This window comes from Arachis stenosperma, chromosome 3 (assembly GCF_014773155.1).
Source record: "Arachis stenosperma cultivar V10309 chromosome 3, arast.V10309.gnm1.PFL2, whole genome shotgun sequence".
NCBI classification, from domain to species: Eukaryota; Viridiplantae; Streptophyta; class Magnoliopsida; order Fabales; family Fabaceae; genus Arachis; species Arachis stenosperma.
This window is the reverse complement of record NC_080379.1, coordinates 131,993,883-132,015,221: the sequence shown is the minus strand read 5'-3', so window position 1 is coordinate 132,015,221 and position 21,339 is coordinate 131,993,883. Positions and strand designations below refer to the sequence as shown.

Sequence of the window (21,339 nt, the reverse complement as noted above, 5' to 3'; positions counted from 1 at the left end):
TATCGTATAAATTTTTACAAATATTTTCACGTAGTGCATGGCGAATATTAGTGAAACATAATGTCATCGTTGAAGAACCAAAGATAATAAAATGAATAAATATGATCCCATGTTTCAACCATACTTTTCTATTTTCTTTCAATTTATCAAAGAAAAATTATCTTCGATATAACAAATGCCCTTAAGTATTTATTTTTTGACATCTTGAGGCAAAACGACTGTTTGTCGAACTATTAGATCTTCGATATTTTGTTGAATATTTTCAACCATACTCATTTTCAACATTTTATTGATTTTTTTATGATAACATATTTTTTAAATCATGGTAACTCTTTCTTATTTCTTCTTGGATCATTGCGTAAGAGAGTTTGTCATATTTAATGATTCGAAAATATCATGATCATTACTCATGAAATTGTTTTTAAATTTCCAACTTCACAGAACTTCAAAGTTGAACAGAAAAACTTTTTATTTTCTAAAATTTGATCAACTTTACATAATTTCAAAGTTGGATAAAGATTTTTTTTCACAATTATATCTAACAACTGCCAAAAACTATTTGTTGAGGACTTCTTCTTGTAGACATATTTGTATAGACTTTAACAGAATACGTAACTGAGTACGTAACTGCTTTCGAAGGGTTCCAATATGTACTTGTAACTTTATCAAAGTTTAAATTTGTCAAATATTGACTTGTCAAGGAGTTCAACAATAACTTGTCGAAAATATTATTTTTGATACAATAAAATATTATTTTTTAACTAGAAAGACAAAAGCAAAAATACTTATCATCATTAGATATTCTTTTTAACAAACTCATATTCAACCAATTTTCTCTCTTTCTTTTCTTCTTTTATTTTTTCAACTTGTCGAACTCTCTCAGCCAAATGGGCTAAATAAAAAATATGCACATTGAATAATTTTCGATGCATATTAAAGCCAAGACCTTTAATGGCTAGTTTGACGATCTTGCTTTCAGAAATCGACATATCACATCATTGCGAGCTTTTTTAATCGAATTATATAGTCATCTATCAATTCTTCATCGTCTCTTTTTAGAGCAAACAAGTCTGTTAAAGTTACTGTCAATTCTCCTCTATAAAATTGACTACGAAAAGTATTTTTCAATTGAGCCCATGTTAAAATTGAATTAGCCTTAAATTCGAAAACCATGCAAAAGTATTTTGTGTCAAAAAAGAAAGAAAAAACTTAATTTTCAACTCTTCATTGTTTGCTAAATTTTCAAGTTCTAGCAAATATCAAGCAATATGCTCTATAGTTGGTTTTCCTGCTTCTCCAACAAATTTCGTCACAATTTTAGGATTCTTTACCCCTCTTGACACTTTAGCTATTTGAATTGCATTTGGAAATGCTGGCACAAAATATGGTCGATTCATGAAGCCTATATTTTTTCCTACGTGACTAAGGACATCTTCCAAAATCCTAGTCACCTGATATTGATCCCCACGCTGATTAGTTTGAATTCTATTCACTACCTCATCAGCATTTTGACTCGGTTGAACAATATGAGGAATGACCTCCTTACCAAGATTATCTTGTGGGCTATCTTCATTTTCAAAAGCTATAATATTCTGGGAATTATTATGCCCCTCATCATACTCGACAATTCTAGCAATCGTTTCAACTTATCTGGCCAATTTATCATATTTAAAATTATTATAAACCATAACAGGATTTAAGATGGTAGTTATTTGTTATGTTAGCAAATTTACTAAATTATGATGACTTTCATCTATGTGTTGTCAAAAAGCATCCATCGATCTTATACTATTCAATTTCAAATCACCTTGATAATCCTAACTCATGTCAGAAAACAAGAATGGTAATTGGTTATTTACTGCAACTGAGATACTTTCAAATCAACTTAGAGGCACATAATTTTTTCTACTAATGGCATTGTAGTTATAGGAAGAAGACCAAATGGGATCACTCTGTAGTTACTGGTGGTTGATTTTGCACTGTGTACATTGCATTCATGAGTCCCTGAATTTGCATTAAATTGAACCATATTTTCTCCAAAATTATTCCGAATATTGACACTGGATTCACAAAAGGTTTGTGCAACAATCACTGACGCATTTGACTCCATGTTACCATTAGGAACTTCTTCAACCATATTAATAAGTTTACCACTGCACAACATGCACTAATGATAAAAAATTTTATGCATGACACTATGAAGACAAATAATTTTGACACAACTTAAGAAAAACTATCCCAACGGGCGTGCCAATTTGTTATGTAAATTTTTAACAAATCTGTGTTGGTTCAATATCTATTATCTGGGAGCGAAACCTACTCCTTTTTTGTAAGTTCCAGTTTTATCATGCATCAAAGTCGTCCATTTTTGTCATGAAAAAAAAAGATATTTTTTATATTTTTTTAAATGAAATGAAAATAAAATTGACTTGCAAATTGAAATAATTGAATGTAAAGTTTGCTATAAACATAAATAAAAGAAAATTATGAAAATTGTGAAATATAAAATGACTGAATTATAAAAGTAAATTGCAGAATTTACAGAATTCAAAAGAACCATGAAAGAAATGATGGAAGGAACCCAACAGAAAATGAACTCATGTGCAAGAATATTTTTTGGAGTGGAATTCTAACTTTTTATTCTAATCTTAAAACTCCTCTTTACAGAGAATAATAATAATTAAAAAATTATAAGTATATCTAATAACTTTTAAAAATTGCTTGTAAAAGACTTGTTCTACATACTTGGACAGTTATAATTCCATTATGAGAGAGTTCTTAATAGCCCCCTCTCAAAAAATAAATTATCAAATAATTCGTTTATATGATCATTCGGGGTTGAGTTTATTTTTCAAATTCAATTTTGTCAAAGGAGTAAAAAATTTATTAGATTTCCAATCCAATATATAAGTAAATAGTTTCTATCCCAAAAATAGAAGATTGTGTCGGTTATAAAAAGTGTAAAAAATACAGATCCTACAAAAAAAAATTTGTAATTTGTTATCCTTTTGTCTAATGGGCAAAACATACATAGACAGTTATAATTCCATTATAAAAAAATATGAAATCGTTTAATAGTAACCACTTCTAGAATAATTTTAATTTGTATTTAGAAATTGATCGACCATACAATATTTTTAAGGTGAACTCTACCATACCCTCTCTAAAATAAAGGATAAATTACCCCTTGTGGCATATACAGTGATTATCGATCAATTATCTTTTAACCAGAGTTCTAAAGTTCGAATAAGATTGTCAAATCTAATTGTTATCTCTAATACGATTGCTAGAAAATCTTAAAAATGAGAGAGCTAAAAAACTGATAAAAATTTGTGATATATTAATTAAAAATGATGGTAATTAGTGCGTGAAAGAAGACACCAAAGTATTTTATTTTTTATTTTTTCTCTTTAATTGCTCTTAAATTATTTTTCAATCATTATTCAGATAATGAAAATTCTAAAATGGTAATTATTGACTCATTATTTTTATGACTAACTAATATTTTGATTTGTGTTTGTTATATAGTTATACAAGATTATGAGGGTTGGTTATCTGAAGAGGAGTATCATTGTTGATCCGACTGAATTTTAAGAAAAAATACTAGGAAAAAAATCTTAGGAAAGAGAGAGCTGAAAAATTAATAGATGTGCTCGTTGAAATAGGAGATTGAAAGCATATGAACAAGTTCAACCTAATTGATTGGAAATGGTGATTGGATTTGAGAGGAATTATGGTTTTAAAATTAGAGAAGAAGAGGTGTATTTGGTGGAAATTATGAAAATGACACTACTATCAAATTTCAAGAGAAACATTGCGTCAATTGAAAAAAAAATAGAAGATAATGTAAATCTTGGAGCTCTAGTAGAAGAATAATTTATGAATAATCACTGGATATGTCGCAAGGGATAATTTACCCTTTATTTTAGAAAGGATAAAGTAGAATTTCTCTATTTTTAATACTTAACAATAATCAAAATCTAAACTTTTTGAGCTGAATTTATCAAAAAGTTTAATAATATCTTTATAAAAAATGTTATTTTTGATATAACAATACTTAAATATAAATCCATATGGTGTATTGTTGATTAAAATATGCAAATCCATGTTAGTGTTATCCGAAAGAAATAAACTCCATATTATATTCCTACTTTAATGGAAAGTTTCAAACTACGATGACACTTATTTTTGACTGAGTGAGTGAGATAGTGAAAGTGTGTGTAATCGATCACAAAGAAAGAGCGAACGGAAAGGAATATGTGGTTTCTTGGTTGGAAAGGAGAATCTGGCTTCTCAGCCTCCTCCACGGCGGAGCAAGTCACTCAAGGCATTGATGGACACGGCCTCACCGCCATCGTCTCCGGTTCCTTCCTCCTCCTTCCTTTTTAGTTTTTACTTTCCTTTTATTAGGTTGTTTTACTCATCGCAATATCATCGTCGATCAGTTTCGATCACACCTCTGCTGATCTCATATATAAATCCAATAATCACACTATATTGTAGATCTGATTTATTTTTAAATTTTCTATGATGTCTTTTCAACTACAAAGCTGATTACGGCCACTTATTGGAGTATAGTGTTATTTTTCCGATTGGTGATCAATTTTTCCTGAAATAGTCATATGATCCCTGCAAATTGTTATTTAATTTTAATTTAAATTTGCATCGGTGTTGAGTAATCAATAATTTAATTACTTATTATGTTTGATATTAGGGGCTACAAGTGGCCTTGGTTTGGAGACGACGCGAGTTTTTGCACTGCGCGGTGTCCATGTTGTTATGGCTGTAAGGAGTGTTGAATCTGGCACCAAGGTCAAAGAAACAATATTGAAGGAAATTCCCTCAGCTAAAATTGATGTCATGGAATTAGATCTTTGCTCTATGGCATCTGTTAGGAAGTTTGCATCAGATTATATTTCATCTGGACGTCCACTCAATATCCTAATGTATGTCTTGTTTGACATAGATGAACTCTTCCAGTACAACTTTCTATACAAGTCTTTCTGTTTTGTCTTCAGCATCTGCACCTGCTCTGATTGCATGTTTTAAAATAAAATGAAGTTCTTCTTTCGATTGAAGTAACAATGCAGGGGTGATGGCAACTCCATTCCAGCTTTCTCAAGACAACATTGAGATGCAGTTTGCAACGAATCATTTGAGTATGTTCTATTACCTGTTTTCCTCACATATTGAGTTTCCTCATGTTACCTTGTTGGGTTGATAGAACCGAAAATTGTCATTCACTCTGCTAAAATATAAAAGGAATTAAAGAGATTCTAATTATACTATTTTGTAGGTCATTTTCTCTTGACAAACCTTTTATTAGAAACTATGAAAAGAACTGTACGTGAATGCAAACGGGAGGGAAGGATAGTCATTCTATCTTCGGAAGCACACAGACTTCCATATCAAGAAGGAATTCGTTTTGATAAGATAAATGATGAATCAGTGTAATTTTGGAATCATAGATCCTTGGTTTCTCGTTTTTCTTTATTTGCTAATTGCTACTGAGATTGTACTGCAAATATGCTTGATGACATTTTTCTTTTCATTTACATTGTTTTAGGTTCCCAAATTTGTACAATTCACCCTGTTTTATACCTTCTTTTTTTTGGGGGGGCAGGTACAACAGTTATTATGCTTATGGACAATCAAAGCTTGCTAATATTTTGCATGCCAAAGAACTTACGAGGCGCTTTAAGGTATTTTTTTTACATCCGTTTGTCTTTTTGACCGTTTGGTGTGAACTTCTTGGTTGATTTTAATGTAGAACAATGCATACTCCTTTTTCTGACAGGAAGAAGGAGTTGAAATAACCGCTAACGCACTTCATCCAGGATCAATTATTACAAATATTCTGCGTTACCATGGTTACATTAATGGTTAGTGGCTATACTATTCGAGTAAGGCTTGATTTGGTATTGTTGTGCATTATAGATGAGACACAAAATTCAATTCAATATGCTTGGTCACGATAGCATTCAAAAGGAAGCAAAACAGAATTATGCCGGGTCCTAGTTGTCAATTCATATACATAAATTGTTTGTTTGAATTTGTATTCATGTATCCACCACTTGGCTTTTGCAGCTGTTGCTAATATGGTGGGTAAATACTTACTTAAAAATGTGCAACAGGTATTTCGTACATCTGTTGCTGATATGCTAAATGCTTATATGCTATGGCAGATATATTGAGTTGTTCTGACATGTTTTACAGGGAGCTGCCACTCAATGTTATGTAGCATTGCATCCACAAGTTAAGGGAATATCTGGTGAGTACTTTATGGACAGCAATAAGGCAACGCCAACCCATCTGGCTAATGATTCAGAGCTGGCTAAAAAACTATGGGAGTTCAGCGTAAGCCTAACTAATCAAAAGTAGCTCACAGGATTGTCTGACTACTAAGTAAGGGCAAAACATAGTTGTATTGAAAAAATGTTTAGCAGAATAGAAACTTGCAGTTACTCACAAGCTGTATATATGTAAATTTAAGACGCGATGCATAACCACCCAAGGAGTGCTATAATTTGGCATATTGTTTCCTTTATTTCTATCACGGTGCTATCGAATTCCATGAAAGCATTTGCGCTTGTGGGCAATACATTACATGAAGCCTTTGCATTTTCAATTTGCAAAAGAGTAATGACTTTCCTTCCAGCAAAAAGTCCAGACAGAGGTAGATTTATTTTTGAAATATATAAAGTTTATTCAATACAACGCCTCTTGTAGCACACAATCCCACAGAACATTATTCAAAATGGAGGAAATTCTAGCTAAACTCAAAATTGTGTTGAGTTTCTACTTTCTAGTTATATATATATATTCTATACAGTAAATATGTTTCTACAAATCTGCTTTTTGGTCCCTCCACCATTTTCAGCTGAGATGATGAAATATAAAATACCTTGGGTGAGGACAGCAAATTTTGCATCTACAAGGGGTTTTGGTCCCACTCTGTAAACTACTGTCTCAAACATGAGTCAATTGGGGAACGCTTACATCCCCGCGCAAAACACTCACGTTTGACTATAGATAATAGTTAAACTATATTCCTCCAGCATGTTTATGGTATATGTTTATGCTAATGCACCCTATGATGTATATACCGTCTTAGAACGTTTATTATTCACATGCACGGTGTCCCCTCTGGTCACTGAAGTGCAGGTGACATGCCATTTGTGTTGTCGGGCCTTGCCTGGGAGTACTGGCTCGGCAGTCTAAGTAAGTATTCATCCGAACACAATCCCTCATGGGCGTTTGAGGCACATTATAAAATTCTCTTCGGACAACCCTCTTATAATTGGTTGCAAGAGCATCATCATCAGATGAAATTATTACATCCCGAGAAGGTCTGGTTACTCGAAGGGCATCATGTGTAAGATCCTGATAATGAAACCCATCCTGAGACCTTAGCATCAGACATGCAGCTTCATGTGAGAACATCGGCTGCTTGTTTCCATGAAACGAGATTGTACGACCACTATCATTGAATGGTGTGGATAGGCCAGATGTGGTACGAGGACTAACTACTGGAACTGTAGGCACTCTTCCAGCCACATCAAATGTTCCCAAAGGCCGCTGTCCAAGGGGAGAAACGGGGCATGACATGTTCCTTGGTATATGCACATCGCTAGAAACAAGTTAGATAGACAGTTAATACCTTCATTGCCGAAGTATCAAAAGTATCTAGAACTGAATAAAAACTAGCATTGCAGAAGTTTGACCGAATTTTCTTTCACAAAGCCACAACATTCTTATCAATTAATCAAGCTTAATTATGAACAACTAAAAGTATCTAACCAGCTTATAGAATACACAACGTACTAGTGAATGCTACAAAAATTAAGATGAACGAAAATATTCTTGTTTTATTAGTGTATTTATTTATCCATATATGTCATATAAACACGAGTGGGCATTTTATTTTTTATTTATTTATTTATTTATTTATTTTGGTGGAGGAGAGGGGGGTTGGGGGACCAACCTTGATGCAGAGCCGATTCTCAACCTTCTTGGCCGACTGGTACCACCACCCATTTCTGACTCTAAGCACAAATTATGTTTTGCAGGTCCAATGGCCTGAAAGAACATTCAAGAGAATGATAAATAGTTCACTCAAAAATCTGCGAAACACAAAAAAGAAATGAAAATAAAAAACATACATCCATTTCTTCACTGTTGATGGAATACTATTATATTTTAATATTTTGTTATATTTTAGCCTACTTTTGGAGCCCTTCTTTTGTTACTATTTTTCTTTCAACAAAATTATGCAAAACCTCAAACACAAATCTATGCAAAGAATGATAGTATGTAATCAGTCACTGAATATACACTTTCAATTGCTTTTACCAGAGATTTCAGTTCATCTACAATAGCTGGTGATGCTTCTGAAGGATGTACAGTCAGAATGGTTCTTTCTAGTGTAGCCTTTTTGACAAATGGATGCTCTAGAAGTTGCGCAGCCGATGGGCGGTCCTGGGGATTTTTTTGCAGACAAAGCCTCACAAAGTCTTTCCCATCTTCTGATAGATGTTCTGGTGCTTCAGGCAGTTTCTTCATCTGTAAAATCTTAAATATAGCAGCCACCTTCAAGGGTGTAGGGTACCAAAGAAAAAAAAAATTATGAAACGAAGTTAAATTATATAATCCAATATATAGATCCATATATCAAACTCTGCTTACCCCCTCAAACTGGCTCCAAGGTGGTTTTGTCGTAGCCATCTCCAGAACAGTGCAGCCAAGACTCCATATATCAACAGCAAGATTACAATCATTTGAATTATGTACAACCTAAGTAATTGAGGCATTGTCACAAACAGAACCATGTGAAAAACAAGTGTCAAACGGTACTTATGGAGGAGGGAAATCATGCTGACCTCAGGTGCCATCCAGTGAGGACTTCCTTTGAATGAAAATGGACAAGACTCCCCAGTTATCTGTAAATAATTTCAGATAGGAAATATTCAACTCCATTTAAATTATCTAACCAAGGCAGTTCCTTCATTAACATGAACATCATACATAAGAAAACATATATAAATTCTCTTACATGCTTTGCCATCCCAAAATCTGCCAATTTTATCTGTCCATTAGGGTCCACTAGTATATTGGCTCCCTTAATGTCCCTGGAAGAGAATATAGTAATTAGACCAAGAAATTTTTGTTTCACAAGCAAAAATGTAATTAGAGATGTTACTTGAAACACGGATGTAATTATAAGAATTTCATATGATGATCTACCAAACTCACCGGTGGACAGTGTTCTTAGCATGCAGATACGCAAGTCCTAATAGAATTTGCCGAGTATAATTACGAATGGCATTTTCACCTAACTGGCCATACTCTCGAAGCAGTTTGTAAATAGACCCGGCGGAGACATACTCCAAGTATATGTAAAGTTTGTCCTCTACCTGTTAGGCATAAAAAATCACAGTACAGTTAACACAATTCTAAGTATTGATAGCCAACAGCATGAAAGAATATTATGCAACCAAATTCCATGTTACTAAAATAAATTGAGAAAACAAATTTAAGAACCCATAAGATATATTGAACTTGCAATTGTAAAGAGATATAATAAAATGTTGCTCAAAGCATAGAAGCAATTGATGTGGTGGCTGATTTGTTTAGAGAAATCTGTTTTAATGTCTTGATTGTAACTGAGAATTCGAAATGAAATCAGTTACTGAATGAATTAAGTAACTAATTCAGTAAACATACCGTTTCAGAACCATAATATCGAACTATATTTGGATGCTGCAACTGACTTAGAAGCATAATTTCCTGAAAATGTATCAGGTACATGAGAATACTTGTTGTCCTGAAAATGTATAGTCCTTTGTTCCTTTTCATTCAAAAGGAAAAGTAAATGTTTTATTTTTTGTAAACTTTTCATGTGGTGAGCAAGCTTACTTGTTGAAGTTGCTGTGCGCATTCCCTTGATTTAGCATCATCTGCAAAAAGCGTTACCTCCTTCATCGCGCACATCTCACCACTTTCACTACAGATCAGAGAACTTGATATAAATCAGATCAAGCTTTAAAGGTTCAAAAGATAAAATGCAAGAAAAATCATGATTGTGTCAAACTAACAGACAAAGATGAGTTAAAATGCTGATATATGTATATCAAATGCAATCTGAATGTTTGAGTATTCCAAAATCGAGATAAGAATGTCCAAATGTGTACATGGCATGGGCACACGCAAAACACCCACATGATACGGACCTGTCAAAACCAAGATAAACATGTCCAAATGTCCCCCTTCCGAGCAACTTCCCCTTTTTCCAGCGTGAAACTTGGCTTGTTTGGATCTCTGCTCTGGCAGGACTGCGAGGAGCTGATGGAGTTGTAGATGAAGAATAGTTTGGAGAAAGACAATAACTGGTGACTGTTATCGGAGGAAGCGGTAAAGGATGAGTTTTTTTAGTAACATCATCAGGATGTCTTGTAGTTATTTCCAAAGGGAAGGTGCCAGCTCGTGGATGAAGAGGTGTGACAGCACCACCCTGTATTCTGGAACGGGGACCAGGGCTTGTCATTCTCGGACTAGGTATAGGAGAACACTCAGGGCTGTACCTGTTAAGAGGCAAAATTACCTGTCCTGGCAGATCCCCAACATCTGAGTTTTGGCCTGAACCAGGACTAGAGTAATTCCCTGATGCTGCATATGGACAAGGCTTTCCTGTCCATAGTGCAGAGTTTAATAGCTGGTCAGGGCCAAGTGCTCTCACTGGACTTCTAGAAGGACTTGATGTTGACCTTTCTTGAGCACTGAATAAACCACAGGTACGGCCTATTTTTAGATTGGGCAAATGCAAACGACTCCGTTTTGGTGAAGTAGATGGATTCTTAACACCGCACATTTGAGGAGCTGGGCTTGAGGATGCTCCTAAGTCATTCTGGAAAGTAACAGGTGATCTGTTCCTGTGCACCAACCTTTAGGAGCATATGAATTATTAGTAAAGGAAAAGAATATAAGGTAAATGCATAGTATGTTTAAAGCAATGTATTCAGATGGAAGCAAACCGACCTGAAAGACCTGTTAATGGTGGCCCTGTTTCCAATTTCATAGTCGGTTGCCAGAGGACTAATGAGATGTGAATCAGATGAGTCACCACTATAACCAGAGCTATCACTTGAAACAGATGCGGTATCTATATATCCCTCAGCATCAGTAGGATATCCCCTGTTGGAAACAACACCAGATGCCGGTAGGGGACAATATGGAGATTGCTTAGAACCACTAGCTCTTTCCATTCTTGATGGTAAACAAATTCCAGAATTTGCGTCACTGACAACAGGAAGGTGCGACCCTGACAGTGGGAGCTGCTGAAATAGAGGCCTTTCTAATTCTGATAAACTTCGACAGCGGGACACATATGTGGAGGAGGGTGATGATATTCTTGAAGCTACAACAGATTGGGATTGCTTCTCTGACCTGGTGCCAATAACATGTCTTCTAGATCCTTTGGATTTGTCATTGCGTATCTTTTCAGAAGCATTCTTAAATTTTTGCTGTATTGCATCAATAATACTTTCCCTTTTTGACTTCTTTCTCTCCTTCGCCTCTTTAGACTTCACCCACCATATCGGCATGTTTAGGCAAAAGCTTGTCAAACACAGGGAAAATAAGAGAAAACTGAAGGAAATCTTGGCAAACTATGTGTGCGAAGTCTTATGTGGCATTGAAATGTATCTCTTCTAATGAAGAGTGCTGCATTGTTCTTATAAATTATAGCTCATGTAGAACCACAAGAACCTATATAGCAAACTTCAAATGTTAGTTAGGTCTTTCCAAAATTTTAAACATTTAATAAATTTATTCAGTGACAGAAATGAGCAGAATCCAAGAAAAGAGAACTGCTATGCAGGAACTAAATGGGGCACATAAGTGAATAACCACAAACAATAATGAATGAGTGGGGCTATAAATGATTTCCGTCCCTTTAGATATGTAATATTAAACTGTCAATCACAATCGAACACGTATTACACAAATAAATGAATAACAGCAAAAAATAACAAATCAATGATGCTATAACTGTAATCGTCTCCCAGTATATACGAGACAATGCATATTGTCAATCACAATGCAAGACGTCATGAACAAGTTTCTCCACAGGTTCCCTGATTCCCGGATAAATTTCCGTTAACCATTTGACATAGTATAAGAGTTCATTTAATAACTTGTGTAACTGAGGTCAGAACAAATCAATCATTTGAACTCTTTTCATTGGTTGAAAGTTCATATTTACAATCTATTGCATGCATGAAGTAATTAGAGTATATCAATTTGAAATTCAATTTCTTGATAATTATGAGATCAAACAAATCATCCACCCAAAGATTCAGAACCGAAAAAATGAAAAGGGAAACAAAAATGATAAGGAGAGATGATCCATTCGGAATATTTATACAATAGATGACAGAGTTGAAATATTAATATCACATGCTAGTGACTAAACACAGGTGCTGAAGTAGCGAAAAAGATCATTCGAAAGGGTAGCTTTAATAATATCACCAAGCAAATGATGGACCCTAACACAAGACAATGACATTACAAATGCTTTCAGATCCTAACAAGAAATCCACGGAGCCAGGGAAAATTATCTGCTTGAAAAGTATGCTGATAATATCAGGGCTCCAGCAAAGTTTTTAAATTAATAAATAAATAAAAATGAAAAAAGTCACCAATGAAATTTAATTGATTTTGTCACAAACAGTTGAATCTAGAGTATCACTTAAAAGCCTCGAAACCATGGTTCTATATCAACGAAGATGACATCCATTTCATACTTAAGACCTCAAAAGGGGGGACCACTGACAAAGAAGTCGTGAACAAAATTCAAACGGAGGCTTACTATGCAGGATTCAAAATTTGACAAAAATGGACTTAAGGCAGGATTTGCACTCCAACAAAGAAAGAATCACTCCAAGGATTCGATGATTCTGAAGGTACATTGCATGACTTAGCATTTATTAGAGAAATTTCCTGCAAATGGCAGATTGAAGCAAAACCAAAACTCAATAAAAGCATATATTCAAAATTTTGCAGCCTCTCCTACCAGAATAATTATAACATGAAGAATGATCTCTTTTCTTGATAACGAACTTACCAGTAAGGGAGAAAAAATTATCAAAGTTCCTTGCCTCCGTTTTATCTCTCTAAGCGGTTTTTTTTTTCACGGAAGATTAGAAAACCTAGACGATTCAGCAAACAATCATCAGACGAGAACACAAGTCAGCAAATGAAGCATAATCAGCAGCTACGTTCAAATCCGATCAACTTGCTGAAACAACTCTATGGAACTCAGACGATATAAAAAAAATCAACGACGAAAAGAAAAATTCGAGTTATAACAACAAACAAGCAAAGCTACCAGCGATGATAATAATAATAATAATAATAAACACCGTTGGAGCCAACGGAAAATGCAGAAGAAAAAGAAAACGTAACGGAACAAATTCGAATTCAATAGATAAACATGCAGAAGGATTGCTTCCGAAGGACAGGTTTCGAAATGAACCGACAAGTGTTACATCAATTCAGCAGAAAAAAAAAAAAAAAAATCAAAGCAGCAGATGACAGTGTACCCTATCTTTGATCACTTACTCAATGCTGTGTTTCTTAGCATCCAAAACGTCGACGTTTTGACGGATAGACGAAGCTCAGGGTGTTATTTAAAGACACCGCTAAGAGAAGAAGCTAAGAAAGCACAGAGAGTGTGACAAGAACGAAGAGAAAGGAGGACGAGGAAGAACAAGAATATGAACGGGGAGAGAGTAGAGAGTAGAAGAGAGAACTAGCGCTAGAAACAGTTCACCGTGTGAGAAAATTGATTATTTCATTTCACCTTTTATAATTAAAATAAAAATGTGCATCAGTGTCCGGGCTATTCTCCGCGCGTAGGAACCTATGGTGTTGGGGATCGAATGGTTCTGATTAAATTTGAGTTCACGGAGATGCTACGTGGCGGAATATTATAATGGCTCCCTCACTTGAGATTGGTTAGGAGTATGGGATTTTGGTGCACCTTCGTGTACTGGAAATATCTTCATAAAATGGTTTTTAACGGCAACTTAACTTACTCAAGAATCTGTGTTTTATTATTTTCCATTTTCTTTATTTTTTGGATTTGATTCCTTTCTATTTTCATGGTGATTACTTTGGCAACCGTAGATTTCCTCTCTCCCTGCCCCTTGGCGGCGAAAGATTTTTTGGGTGGGCCTGGCGGTGGGGCTCACTGCAATATAAATTGTCGTCTTACCAACAAATATAAAAAGGAAAAGTCTAGGGAGTCAGCAATTTTATTGAATTTTGGCCAGCATGTAACCAGCAGAGAAAGGTGAGCCATTGGATGAAATCTCACACCAATCTCACATCATCAAATCATCATTGATGGCTAGTTGATGACTAACAATTACAAAAATTACTGGCCCCCTAGCATTGCTCATATAAAAAAAAGCGTGTTTTTTTTACTAAAAAAAGCGTTTATTTTGTGAGACTAAAATTAGAATTGAAGAATTAAAATTTAATATTATATTTAATAATTAGAGATTTAATTAAAGTTTTAGTTTTAAAATGTGAAATCAATTATTAAATTATTATTATATATTTGCATATAAATATATATTATTTAATTTATTTTAATATATATTTTATAATAAAAATTTATGTGTAATTAAAAATTATTAAATAATTATTTAATTAAATTTGTCAAATATTTAAAAAATTTTAAATTTTAATTATTAATTTTATATAAAAATAACTATATATAAATTTGTATACATAAAAATGATTTAATAATTAATCTTGTATATAATATAATTGAATAATAATATATATGTGTCAATGCTATTTGATAAAATTTCATTATATGTATTTTGTATTAGGAGTAATATTTCTTAATTTGAGAGTAACTCTTTTAATTTGAAGTGGAAAAAATCACACTATTTTTCTAACTGGTATGCTTGAGTTTCATATGGGTTTTGCCAACAGAGACACTTATTTTACATTTTTTTAAGTTTTTATTCACCTTTTATATAAAAATACTTTGAAAATTTTAAAATGCTTAATCTTTCAATACAAACTTTCTACGGTCACTCCTCATGCAAGAAAAAAGTCTAAAATTTTGTATTATTTGTGCCACTTATAAATAATTACAAGTTAATAAAGAATTAATTAATGTATTTTGTTATAATATAATGTGAATGCCTTGGTTAATAAATAATTAATATATTTTACCACTTATAAATAATTACAAGTTAATGCACATGTTTATCACCAAACTATATTCTAGTATTAGTTAAATTCGGCTAATTCATTTATAATATATTTTATATTTTTATATTTTGAATTGATGAATAACTTTAAATAAGTCAAACTCATCATATTCATAACACACCAAATAAGAAGTAAGTGAGTATACATTAACCAGTGTTGTTTTGAATAACACTAGTGTATCTATCTGTATTAGAGTTAAACCTCAAAGTGGTCCCTGAGATTTATAAAATGCATCGATTTAGTCCCTGACTTTTCAATTGCACTAATTACGTTCTCCAGATTGCAAAAAATGCATCAACGTGGTCTCTCTCGAATTTTCCGTTCATATTTCTTGCCGGCGGGAGTGACGTGGCGAATGATTGCCACGCTGGAGTGTCTAACGGTTACATGATGTGGCAAATAAAAGTTTATGACCTAATTTGGTCTCTAATCCCTTTTTAAACACTAACTCAGAAGTAGCGCACCACTTCTTCGTCTTCATCATCTTCTTCGTCTTCTTCTTCTTTTTCTTTTTCTTCTTCTTCTTCCCTGCTCATTCTCGTAGCCATTGTTTTGCTGGTTGGATGATGGTTGGACGTGCTGATGAAGGAGAGAAAAGTTCTATGCGATCAACCACAAGAAGGCCAAGTCAGAGCAGAGGTTCGCAAGTACCAGATCAGTGTGGGTGTAGGAAACGTCCTGTGAAGAGCCCATAGAAAATCATGTCAAAATCAAACTATTAAAATCTAAATCCCTTTAAATGTTTGTCAATAGTTTTCTCTTGGACTCAATTTAACTCTAAATCTTCGGATACCCTCCATCTAGTTAAGCCAAACAAGAATTCATTCCGATGCCTTGTATTGGAGAAACACAATGCCTAAAGGAAAGCTTTAAACATTTTTCTTGTTCTCAAGAAGGAAATATAGAATGGATGATGCATCTAAACCCTTCTAAAAGATTCTAATTTCAAGAAGCCAACATCATAAATCAATAATTGAGCATTAAATCTGAAAAATTCCATTTGATAACTGATGCATCAGAAGTTGAGAACACATAATGAACACTAGTGTTTGATAAGGAATTAAGATTGCATCAAGTCTCCCAAGAGTGATAAATGAGGGTGCTACAAACGAAAGGTAATGCAAGCTTTAAAATATCGGCTTCCAACATCACAGGTCAGCAAGAAGCATTAGGTTTTTGATAGTTAACTCAAGCATAACTCATTCACAACATCTAGGAAAAATAAAAACCAAGTACAACATTGCGTATGGGAACAGTTAGAATGGCATGTGCATTGTGCATGTCTGTTGCAATAAATTCTCTTCGCCAAACATGTCAAGCAAAAACTATTACTTCAAATTTTAGCCGAATTAATTGTTTTCTAACCTGTGAAAGGTCGTGTGAGCCACAACTGCATCACCATCAAAGACACAACCAACAAAGTGTCCACCAGATGCAAGCAGTACGATTCGCACTTTGACCTGATTGAAGACCAACAAATAGATTTTGTTTAAAAATTTCTCTTGATTTATCACGTACTTCATTGCGATTTTGAGACTCATTTTCACAATTGCATTTCCAGGACCTCAATATTTAGTTATTAAATAGTTTAGTTCTTTCACTGACAAGAGAATAAATTTCAAACAGTACAACAAGAATATAACACAATTGCAATTTCAGGTACCCCAATCAAAAAATGTTTGAACATTACTTTTGTTCGTATGGTAAATTTGACCCATATTTAGTGCGAGGATAAAATTGTAAGTGAATTTTGAAACTGAAAATTCTAAAGAAATGATTGAATCTCACATTGATTTGTCATCTGGCATTTCATTTAAGGTATTCTCAGGGGTGTTCTTTTTGTTTACACCTCCAGGCTCCTCTTGTGGAACATAATCCAGACACAGAACAACTTCTTTCCCCTCCATCAGTTTAGGCGTCGAAACTCCACATTCGAAATAAACCAATCTTCCATCAACATTCTTCTTAAATGTTCCACCATGATGGAACATGATATCCAGCAACTTTTTCATCTGTAACGAAAAAAATACATTTTATCTAACATATGGAATCAGCAAACAACAATAGACCATATTCCAAAATTGCTTACTAACAACTACTTCAGTGACTATGCCATTATAGAAATGTCCATATTTTCGATTTGAAAACAGAGCTTTCTGATAACCCCTACCCACACCACCAGGTGCAAAAAAACCCTAGCTACTAACATAGCATCCATGGTTTTTCATCAATCTACACCAAATTTCCAAGTAAAATCCATAATGATGGATACCTGACCACTATGAAAAACAAAACAACATTATCTAATATACTACATGCCTACCTCTGTCACAGGGAATTTCACACAGAATCTTTGCTCCTTCCTTCAGCAATCTTGAGCCAACGATGACCAAGTTCCTCTGAACTTCGAATTGTTTCACTCCGAAAAGTCTCACCAAGGCTCTCGAATGCCAGGGTTTGGCGCTTTCAGTTCACAGAAGATGAGGAAGACGAAGTGATCTCTTTGAATATGGGGGGAGGTTGGTTGAACGTTTTGTTAATACTTCCTACTTGAAACGTCGTCGTCTAGTTATGGGTTTAGCGCCAAAACTCAATACGACGACGTTTCCCATCCTCCAGCGTGGCAATCATTCGCCACGTCACTCTCGCCGGCAAGAAATATGAACGGAAAATTCGAGAGGGACCATGTTGATGCATTTTTTACAATCTGGAGGACGTAATTAGTGCAATTGGGAAGTCAAGGACTAAATCGGTTTATTTTGTGAATTTCAGGGACCATTTTGAGGTTTAACTCATCCATATTATGTACGAATAATATTTATTTTATTGTATTTATATCTGAAATATATTTTTAAATATAATTAACTTATAGAAAATAACTTCATTTTTTTTGTTATTTATACGAACCAAACAATGGAATAATAATAATAATAATAATAATAATAATAATAATAATAATAATAATAATATCATTTTGAATAGTAGCTAGAAATTAGTGATATATTATTAAAAATAGTAATACATAATTCTCTAAATATAATAAGGTTAATTTAATAGACAAAAATAAAATAAATATATCAAAGACATCAATACATTATACAAAAATTGTGTGAATTATATTCATTGTACTTTTAATGTCTTAGATGTGTCACAAAAATTTATTCTATCAGAATTATTTTTTAAATATGTGACAAAAAAAAACATTAACCAATGAAAACATATCTAATATTACTTGTACATTTATCTAAAGTTGAGTTCTATTCACCGAGACAAATTTGTATTTTTCTTTGTATGCCAAAATCTAAGCATCATCTTAGCACAACTTATTCAAATGATACGCTCATGGTTGATAGGAATTAATATTTTGCACTTCAACGTTCATCTTAAAAAGTATAAGTTTGTCTCTAAATATACATATCCGTTCAAGGAAAGATATTTGCATTCAAACACTTTCACAATATCAAATAAATATATTAATTGTTATAGTATATTAAAATATAATAATATTTGACTTATTTTAAATATTATTTAAATACCAACATTTTTAAAGATAAAACAACACATTTTATTACAGCTCATTTTTAAAAAATTCTGAGCCTCACACTCAATTACTATGAATGAGACATTAGTCTCATCAACAATTGTAAGATGTATCTTGTATTTAAATATATGTATATATAGGTTTATAAATAAAAATATCATGCCTTACTAATCACATTCTCTTTATAAATTTAGGAATTCGATTCATGTTCACACGCCTAGGCGAGAACGCAAAATATTTTTTTTCATAGTCACCACACTCGTACTTTTTTCTAATATCTTTCAAAGATCGATCTAACACATAACCACAGTATCACCACTCATACTCGGTCTCACTTTTCAGATTTTACTGTTTAAAATTGTGATATAAGATTCAATCAAGCAGAATTTATAAATTTAGGAATTCGATTCATGTTCACACGCCTAGGCGAGAACGCAAAATATTTTTTTTCATAGTCACCACACTCGTACTTTTTTCTAATATCTTTCAAAGATCGATCTAACACATAACCACAGTATCACCACTCATACTCGGTCTCACTTTTCAGTTTTCACTGTTTAAAATTGTGATATAAGATTCAATCAAGCAGAAGAAAAAAAAAAGAGGTCATTTAGATAAAGACGCCTAAAATGTCTTTTTTTTAAAGATGTTTTCATGTTGTGTTTTAATTGATTTTTGTATAATTTATTTGGTATTCCTCATTACATATTATTAAATTTCTCAAAAAATTTTCTTTCCAAAAACAATAAAAAAATATTTAATTTGGACTAAAACAAAAAAGATAATACATTAATTATTAGATTTTTTTAAAAGATTGTTTACAAAAAAAATATCACATTCACCAATATATATATATATAACAAACTCAAGCTTCTTAAAATTTTTATAAATAAAAAAATAATTAGTTTATATTCATACAATATATAAAATAATTACTATATTATTATTATATTATACATTAAGATTCACTAATTTAAATTTTTTTATTTTTAATATAAGCATTATAAATAAATAAAATTTTTATAACTAAATATAGTGTAACAAAATATATATAATATTAATTAGTTCTTAAAAATTTTAAAAAAATAGTTTCTTTCATTTTAGTAAAATAACTATTTATTAAAGTAGACAAATTAATTTTTTCTTCTCATCTACAGTTTTTCTAAGACATAAAAGTAATTAATTAGGACATTGGTTAAGATAATTGAAGTTACTATTTCATTAAATTTTTAATTTAAAGAAAAATCCTAGTTAATTTTGGTATAGAAATTTTGAATTTGAAAACATTGATAAAAATTATGTTGAATTTTGATTTATTTAATTCTCATTTAAATTAATCACTACATAAGTTAAAGTTCTGTTTTAAAGTTATATTCGAGCTTTAATCTGATTTTTAAAGTTTCAATTTACTTAGTTTGATTTTTTAACTTAGGTATCCGTGACTCATATTAGGGTTTTAAGTGTTTAGTTGAAAAAAATAAGGTAAAAAAATTTCAATTGTCACATCAAATAGTCGCTAGAATGTATAATGTAGCAGTCGTTAGTCCATCTCAGAATGTCGTTAACGATTTTGTGAGACAGTGACAAAAATAAGATTAGGAACTAATGTGAGTCATAACTATTAAGTTGGGAGACTAAATTGAGTAAATCGAAATTTTTGAAATTAGATTGAAACATAGTTGTTAGAACTGAACTAGTGATCGAACCGGTCAAGCTATTGGTTCACTGATTTATTGGTTCAATCGATAAATCACTGGTTGTACCGATAAAACCAGTCTCACGTAAATATAAAATATAAAATAGTTAAAAACTTAAAATTAAAATTTGAAATACATATCTTCAATAACATTTTATGAAGAATCAAGTCTCAACTTCTAAAAATAACTAATATAAAAAAAATCATAAAATTTTAATACTACAATAGTATCTTATTTTGACAGAATAAAAAAATAATTAATTCATAAAGCCTATCATCTAACTATAATATCAGTAGATTTTAACACTAACATAAAAACAAATAACCTTAATCACAATACTAGCAATAAAATAGATCAAGTAAATTAATAAATTTTTAGTGAAATTTATATTTATATTAATAATGGTATATAATTAAAATATAAATTTTAAAAATAGAAAAACAAAAATTAAATTAAATTAGATATTTATGTATACTATATAATTAGTATTTGTCAAATTTATTACTTAGAAGTGCAATGACTAAGTGGCAAGTAGAGGTTGTTTTTGTTCCAAGGTTCTTGGTTCGAGACCTTGTGAAGACATTTTAAAAAATTTTTCAAGCAGACCGGTTTGCACCGGTTCATACCGGTTTTATTTCTTAAACGGTCCAAGGAGTAAATCGAACCGGACTAGAGTCTAGTTCTAGTCCGATTCACTAGTTTTTCGGTCGAATCAGCCGATCTAGTTCGGTTTTTACAACTATAGATTGAAATACGAACATAATTTCAGAGACTAATAAGTATTATCTCTTTGTTGACAATTAAGTTGTTTTA

General features: G+C 32.4%; 2 protein-coding genes across 2 annotated transcripts; one reads left to right on the top strand and one right to left on the bottom strand.

Moving 5' to 3' along the window:
* The first annotated feature begins 4,117 nt into the window (after positions 1-4,117).
* Positions 4,118-6,670, top strand: LOC130969272 (short-chain dehydrogenase TIC 32, chloroplastic-like). Its single transcript, XM_057894929.1, has 8 exons — positions 4,118-4,363; positions 4,715-4,946; positions 5,080-5,159; positions 5,297-5,450; positions 5,624-5,702; positions 5,798-5,882; positions 6,088-6,134; positions 6,217-6,670. Exons 1-8 carry the CDS (start codon positions 4,258-4,260, stop codon positions 6,379-6,381), a joined length of 948 nt encoding a protein of 315 aa, XP_057750912.1. The 5' UTR covers positions 4,118-4,257; the 3' UTR covers positions 6,382-6,670.
* On the bottom strand, positions 6,662-13,821 carry LOC130969271 (mitogen-activated protein kinase kinase kinase YODA). Its single transcript, XM_057894928.1, has 14 exons — positions 13,618-13,821; positions 13,121-13,205; positions 12,866-12,996; positions 11,035-11,763; positions 10,230-10,940; positions 9,916-10,003; positions 9,724-9,786; positions 9,253-9,413; positions 9,053-9,128; positions 8,880-8,939; positions 8,686-8,793; positions 8,353-8,589; positions 7,985-8,079; positions 6,662-7,630 (listed from the first exon to the last, which is right to left on the bottom strand). Exons 4-14 carry the CDS (start codon positions 11,598-11,600, stop codon positions 7,123-7,125), a joined length of 2,673 nt encoding a protein of 890 aa, XP_057750911.1. The 5' UTR covers positions 11,601-11,763; positions 12,866-12,996; positions 13,121-13,205; positions 13,618-13,821; the 3' UTR covers positions 6,662-7,122.
* Between the last annotated feature and the right edge of the window lie 7,518 nt (positions 13,822-21,339).

Bases quoted from the DNA above. Each gene is read 5' to 3' on its own strand.
- LOC130969272 (XM_057894929.1), top strand. From the start codon at position 4,258: ATGTGGTTTCTTGGTTGGAAAGGAGAATCTGGCTTCTCAGCCTCCTCC. The intron at 5,703-5,797 runs GTATTTTTTTTA...TTTTTCTGACAG, and splicing joins AACTTACGAGGCGCTTTAAG to GAAGAAGGAGTTGAAATAAC. The intron at 6,135-6,216 runs GTATTTCGTACA...CATGTTTTACAG, and splicing joins TACTTAAAAATGTGCAACAG to GGAGCTGCCACTCAATGTTA.
- LOC130969271 (XM_057894928.1), bottom strand. From the start codon at position 11,600: ATGCCGATATGGTGGGTGAAGTCTAAAGAGGCGAAGGAGAGAAAGAAG. The intron at 9,787-9,915 runs GTAAGCTTGCTC...ATACATTTTCAG, and splicing joins GCGCACAGCAACTTCAACAA to GAAATTATGCTTCTAAGTCA. The intron at 8,940-9,052 runs GTAAGAGAATTT...AATTATTTACAG, and splicing joins ATTTTGGGATGGCAAAGCAT to ATAACTGGGGAGTCTTGTCC.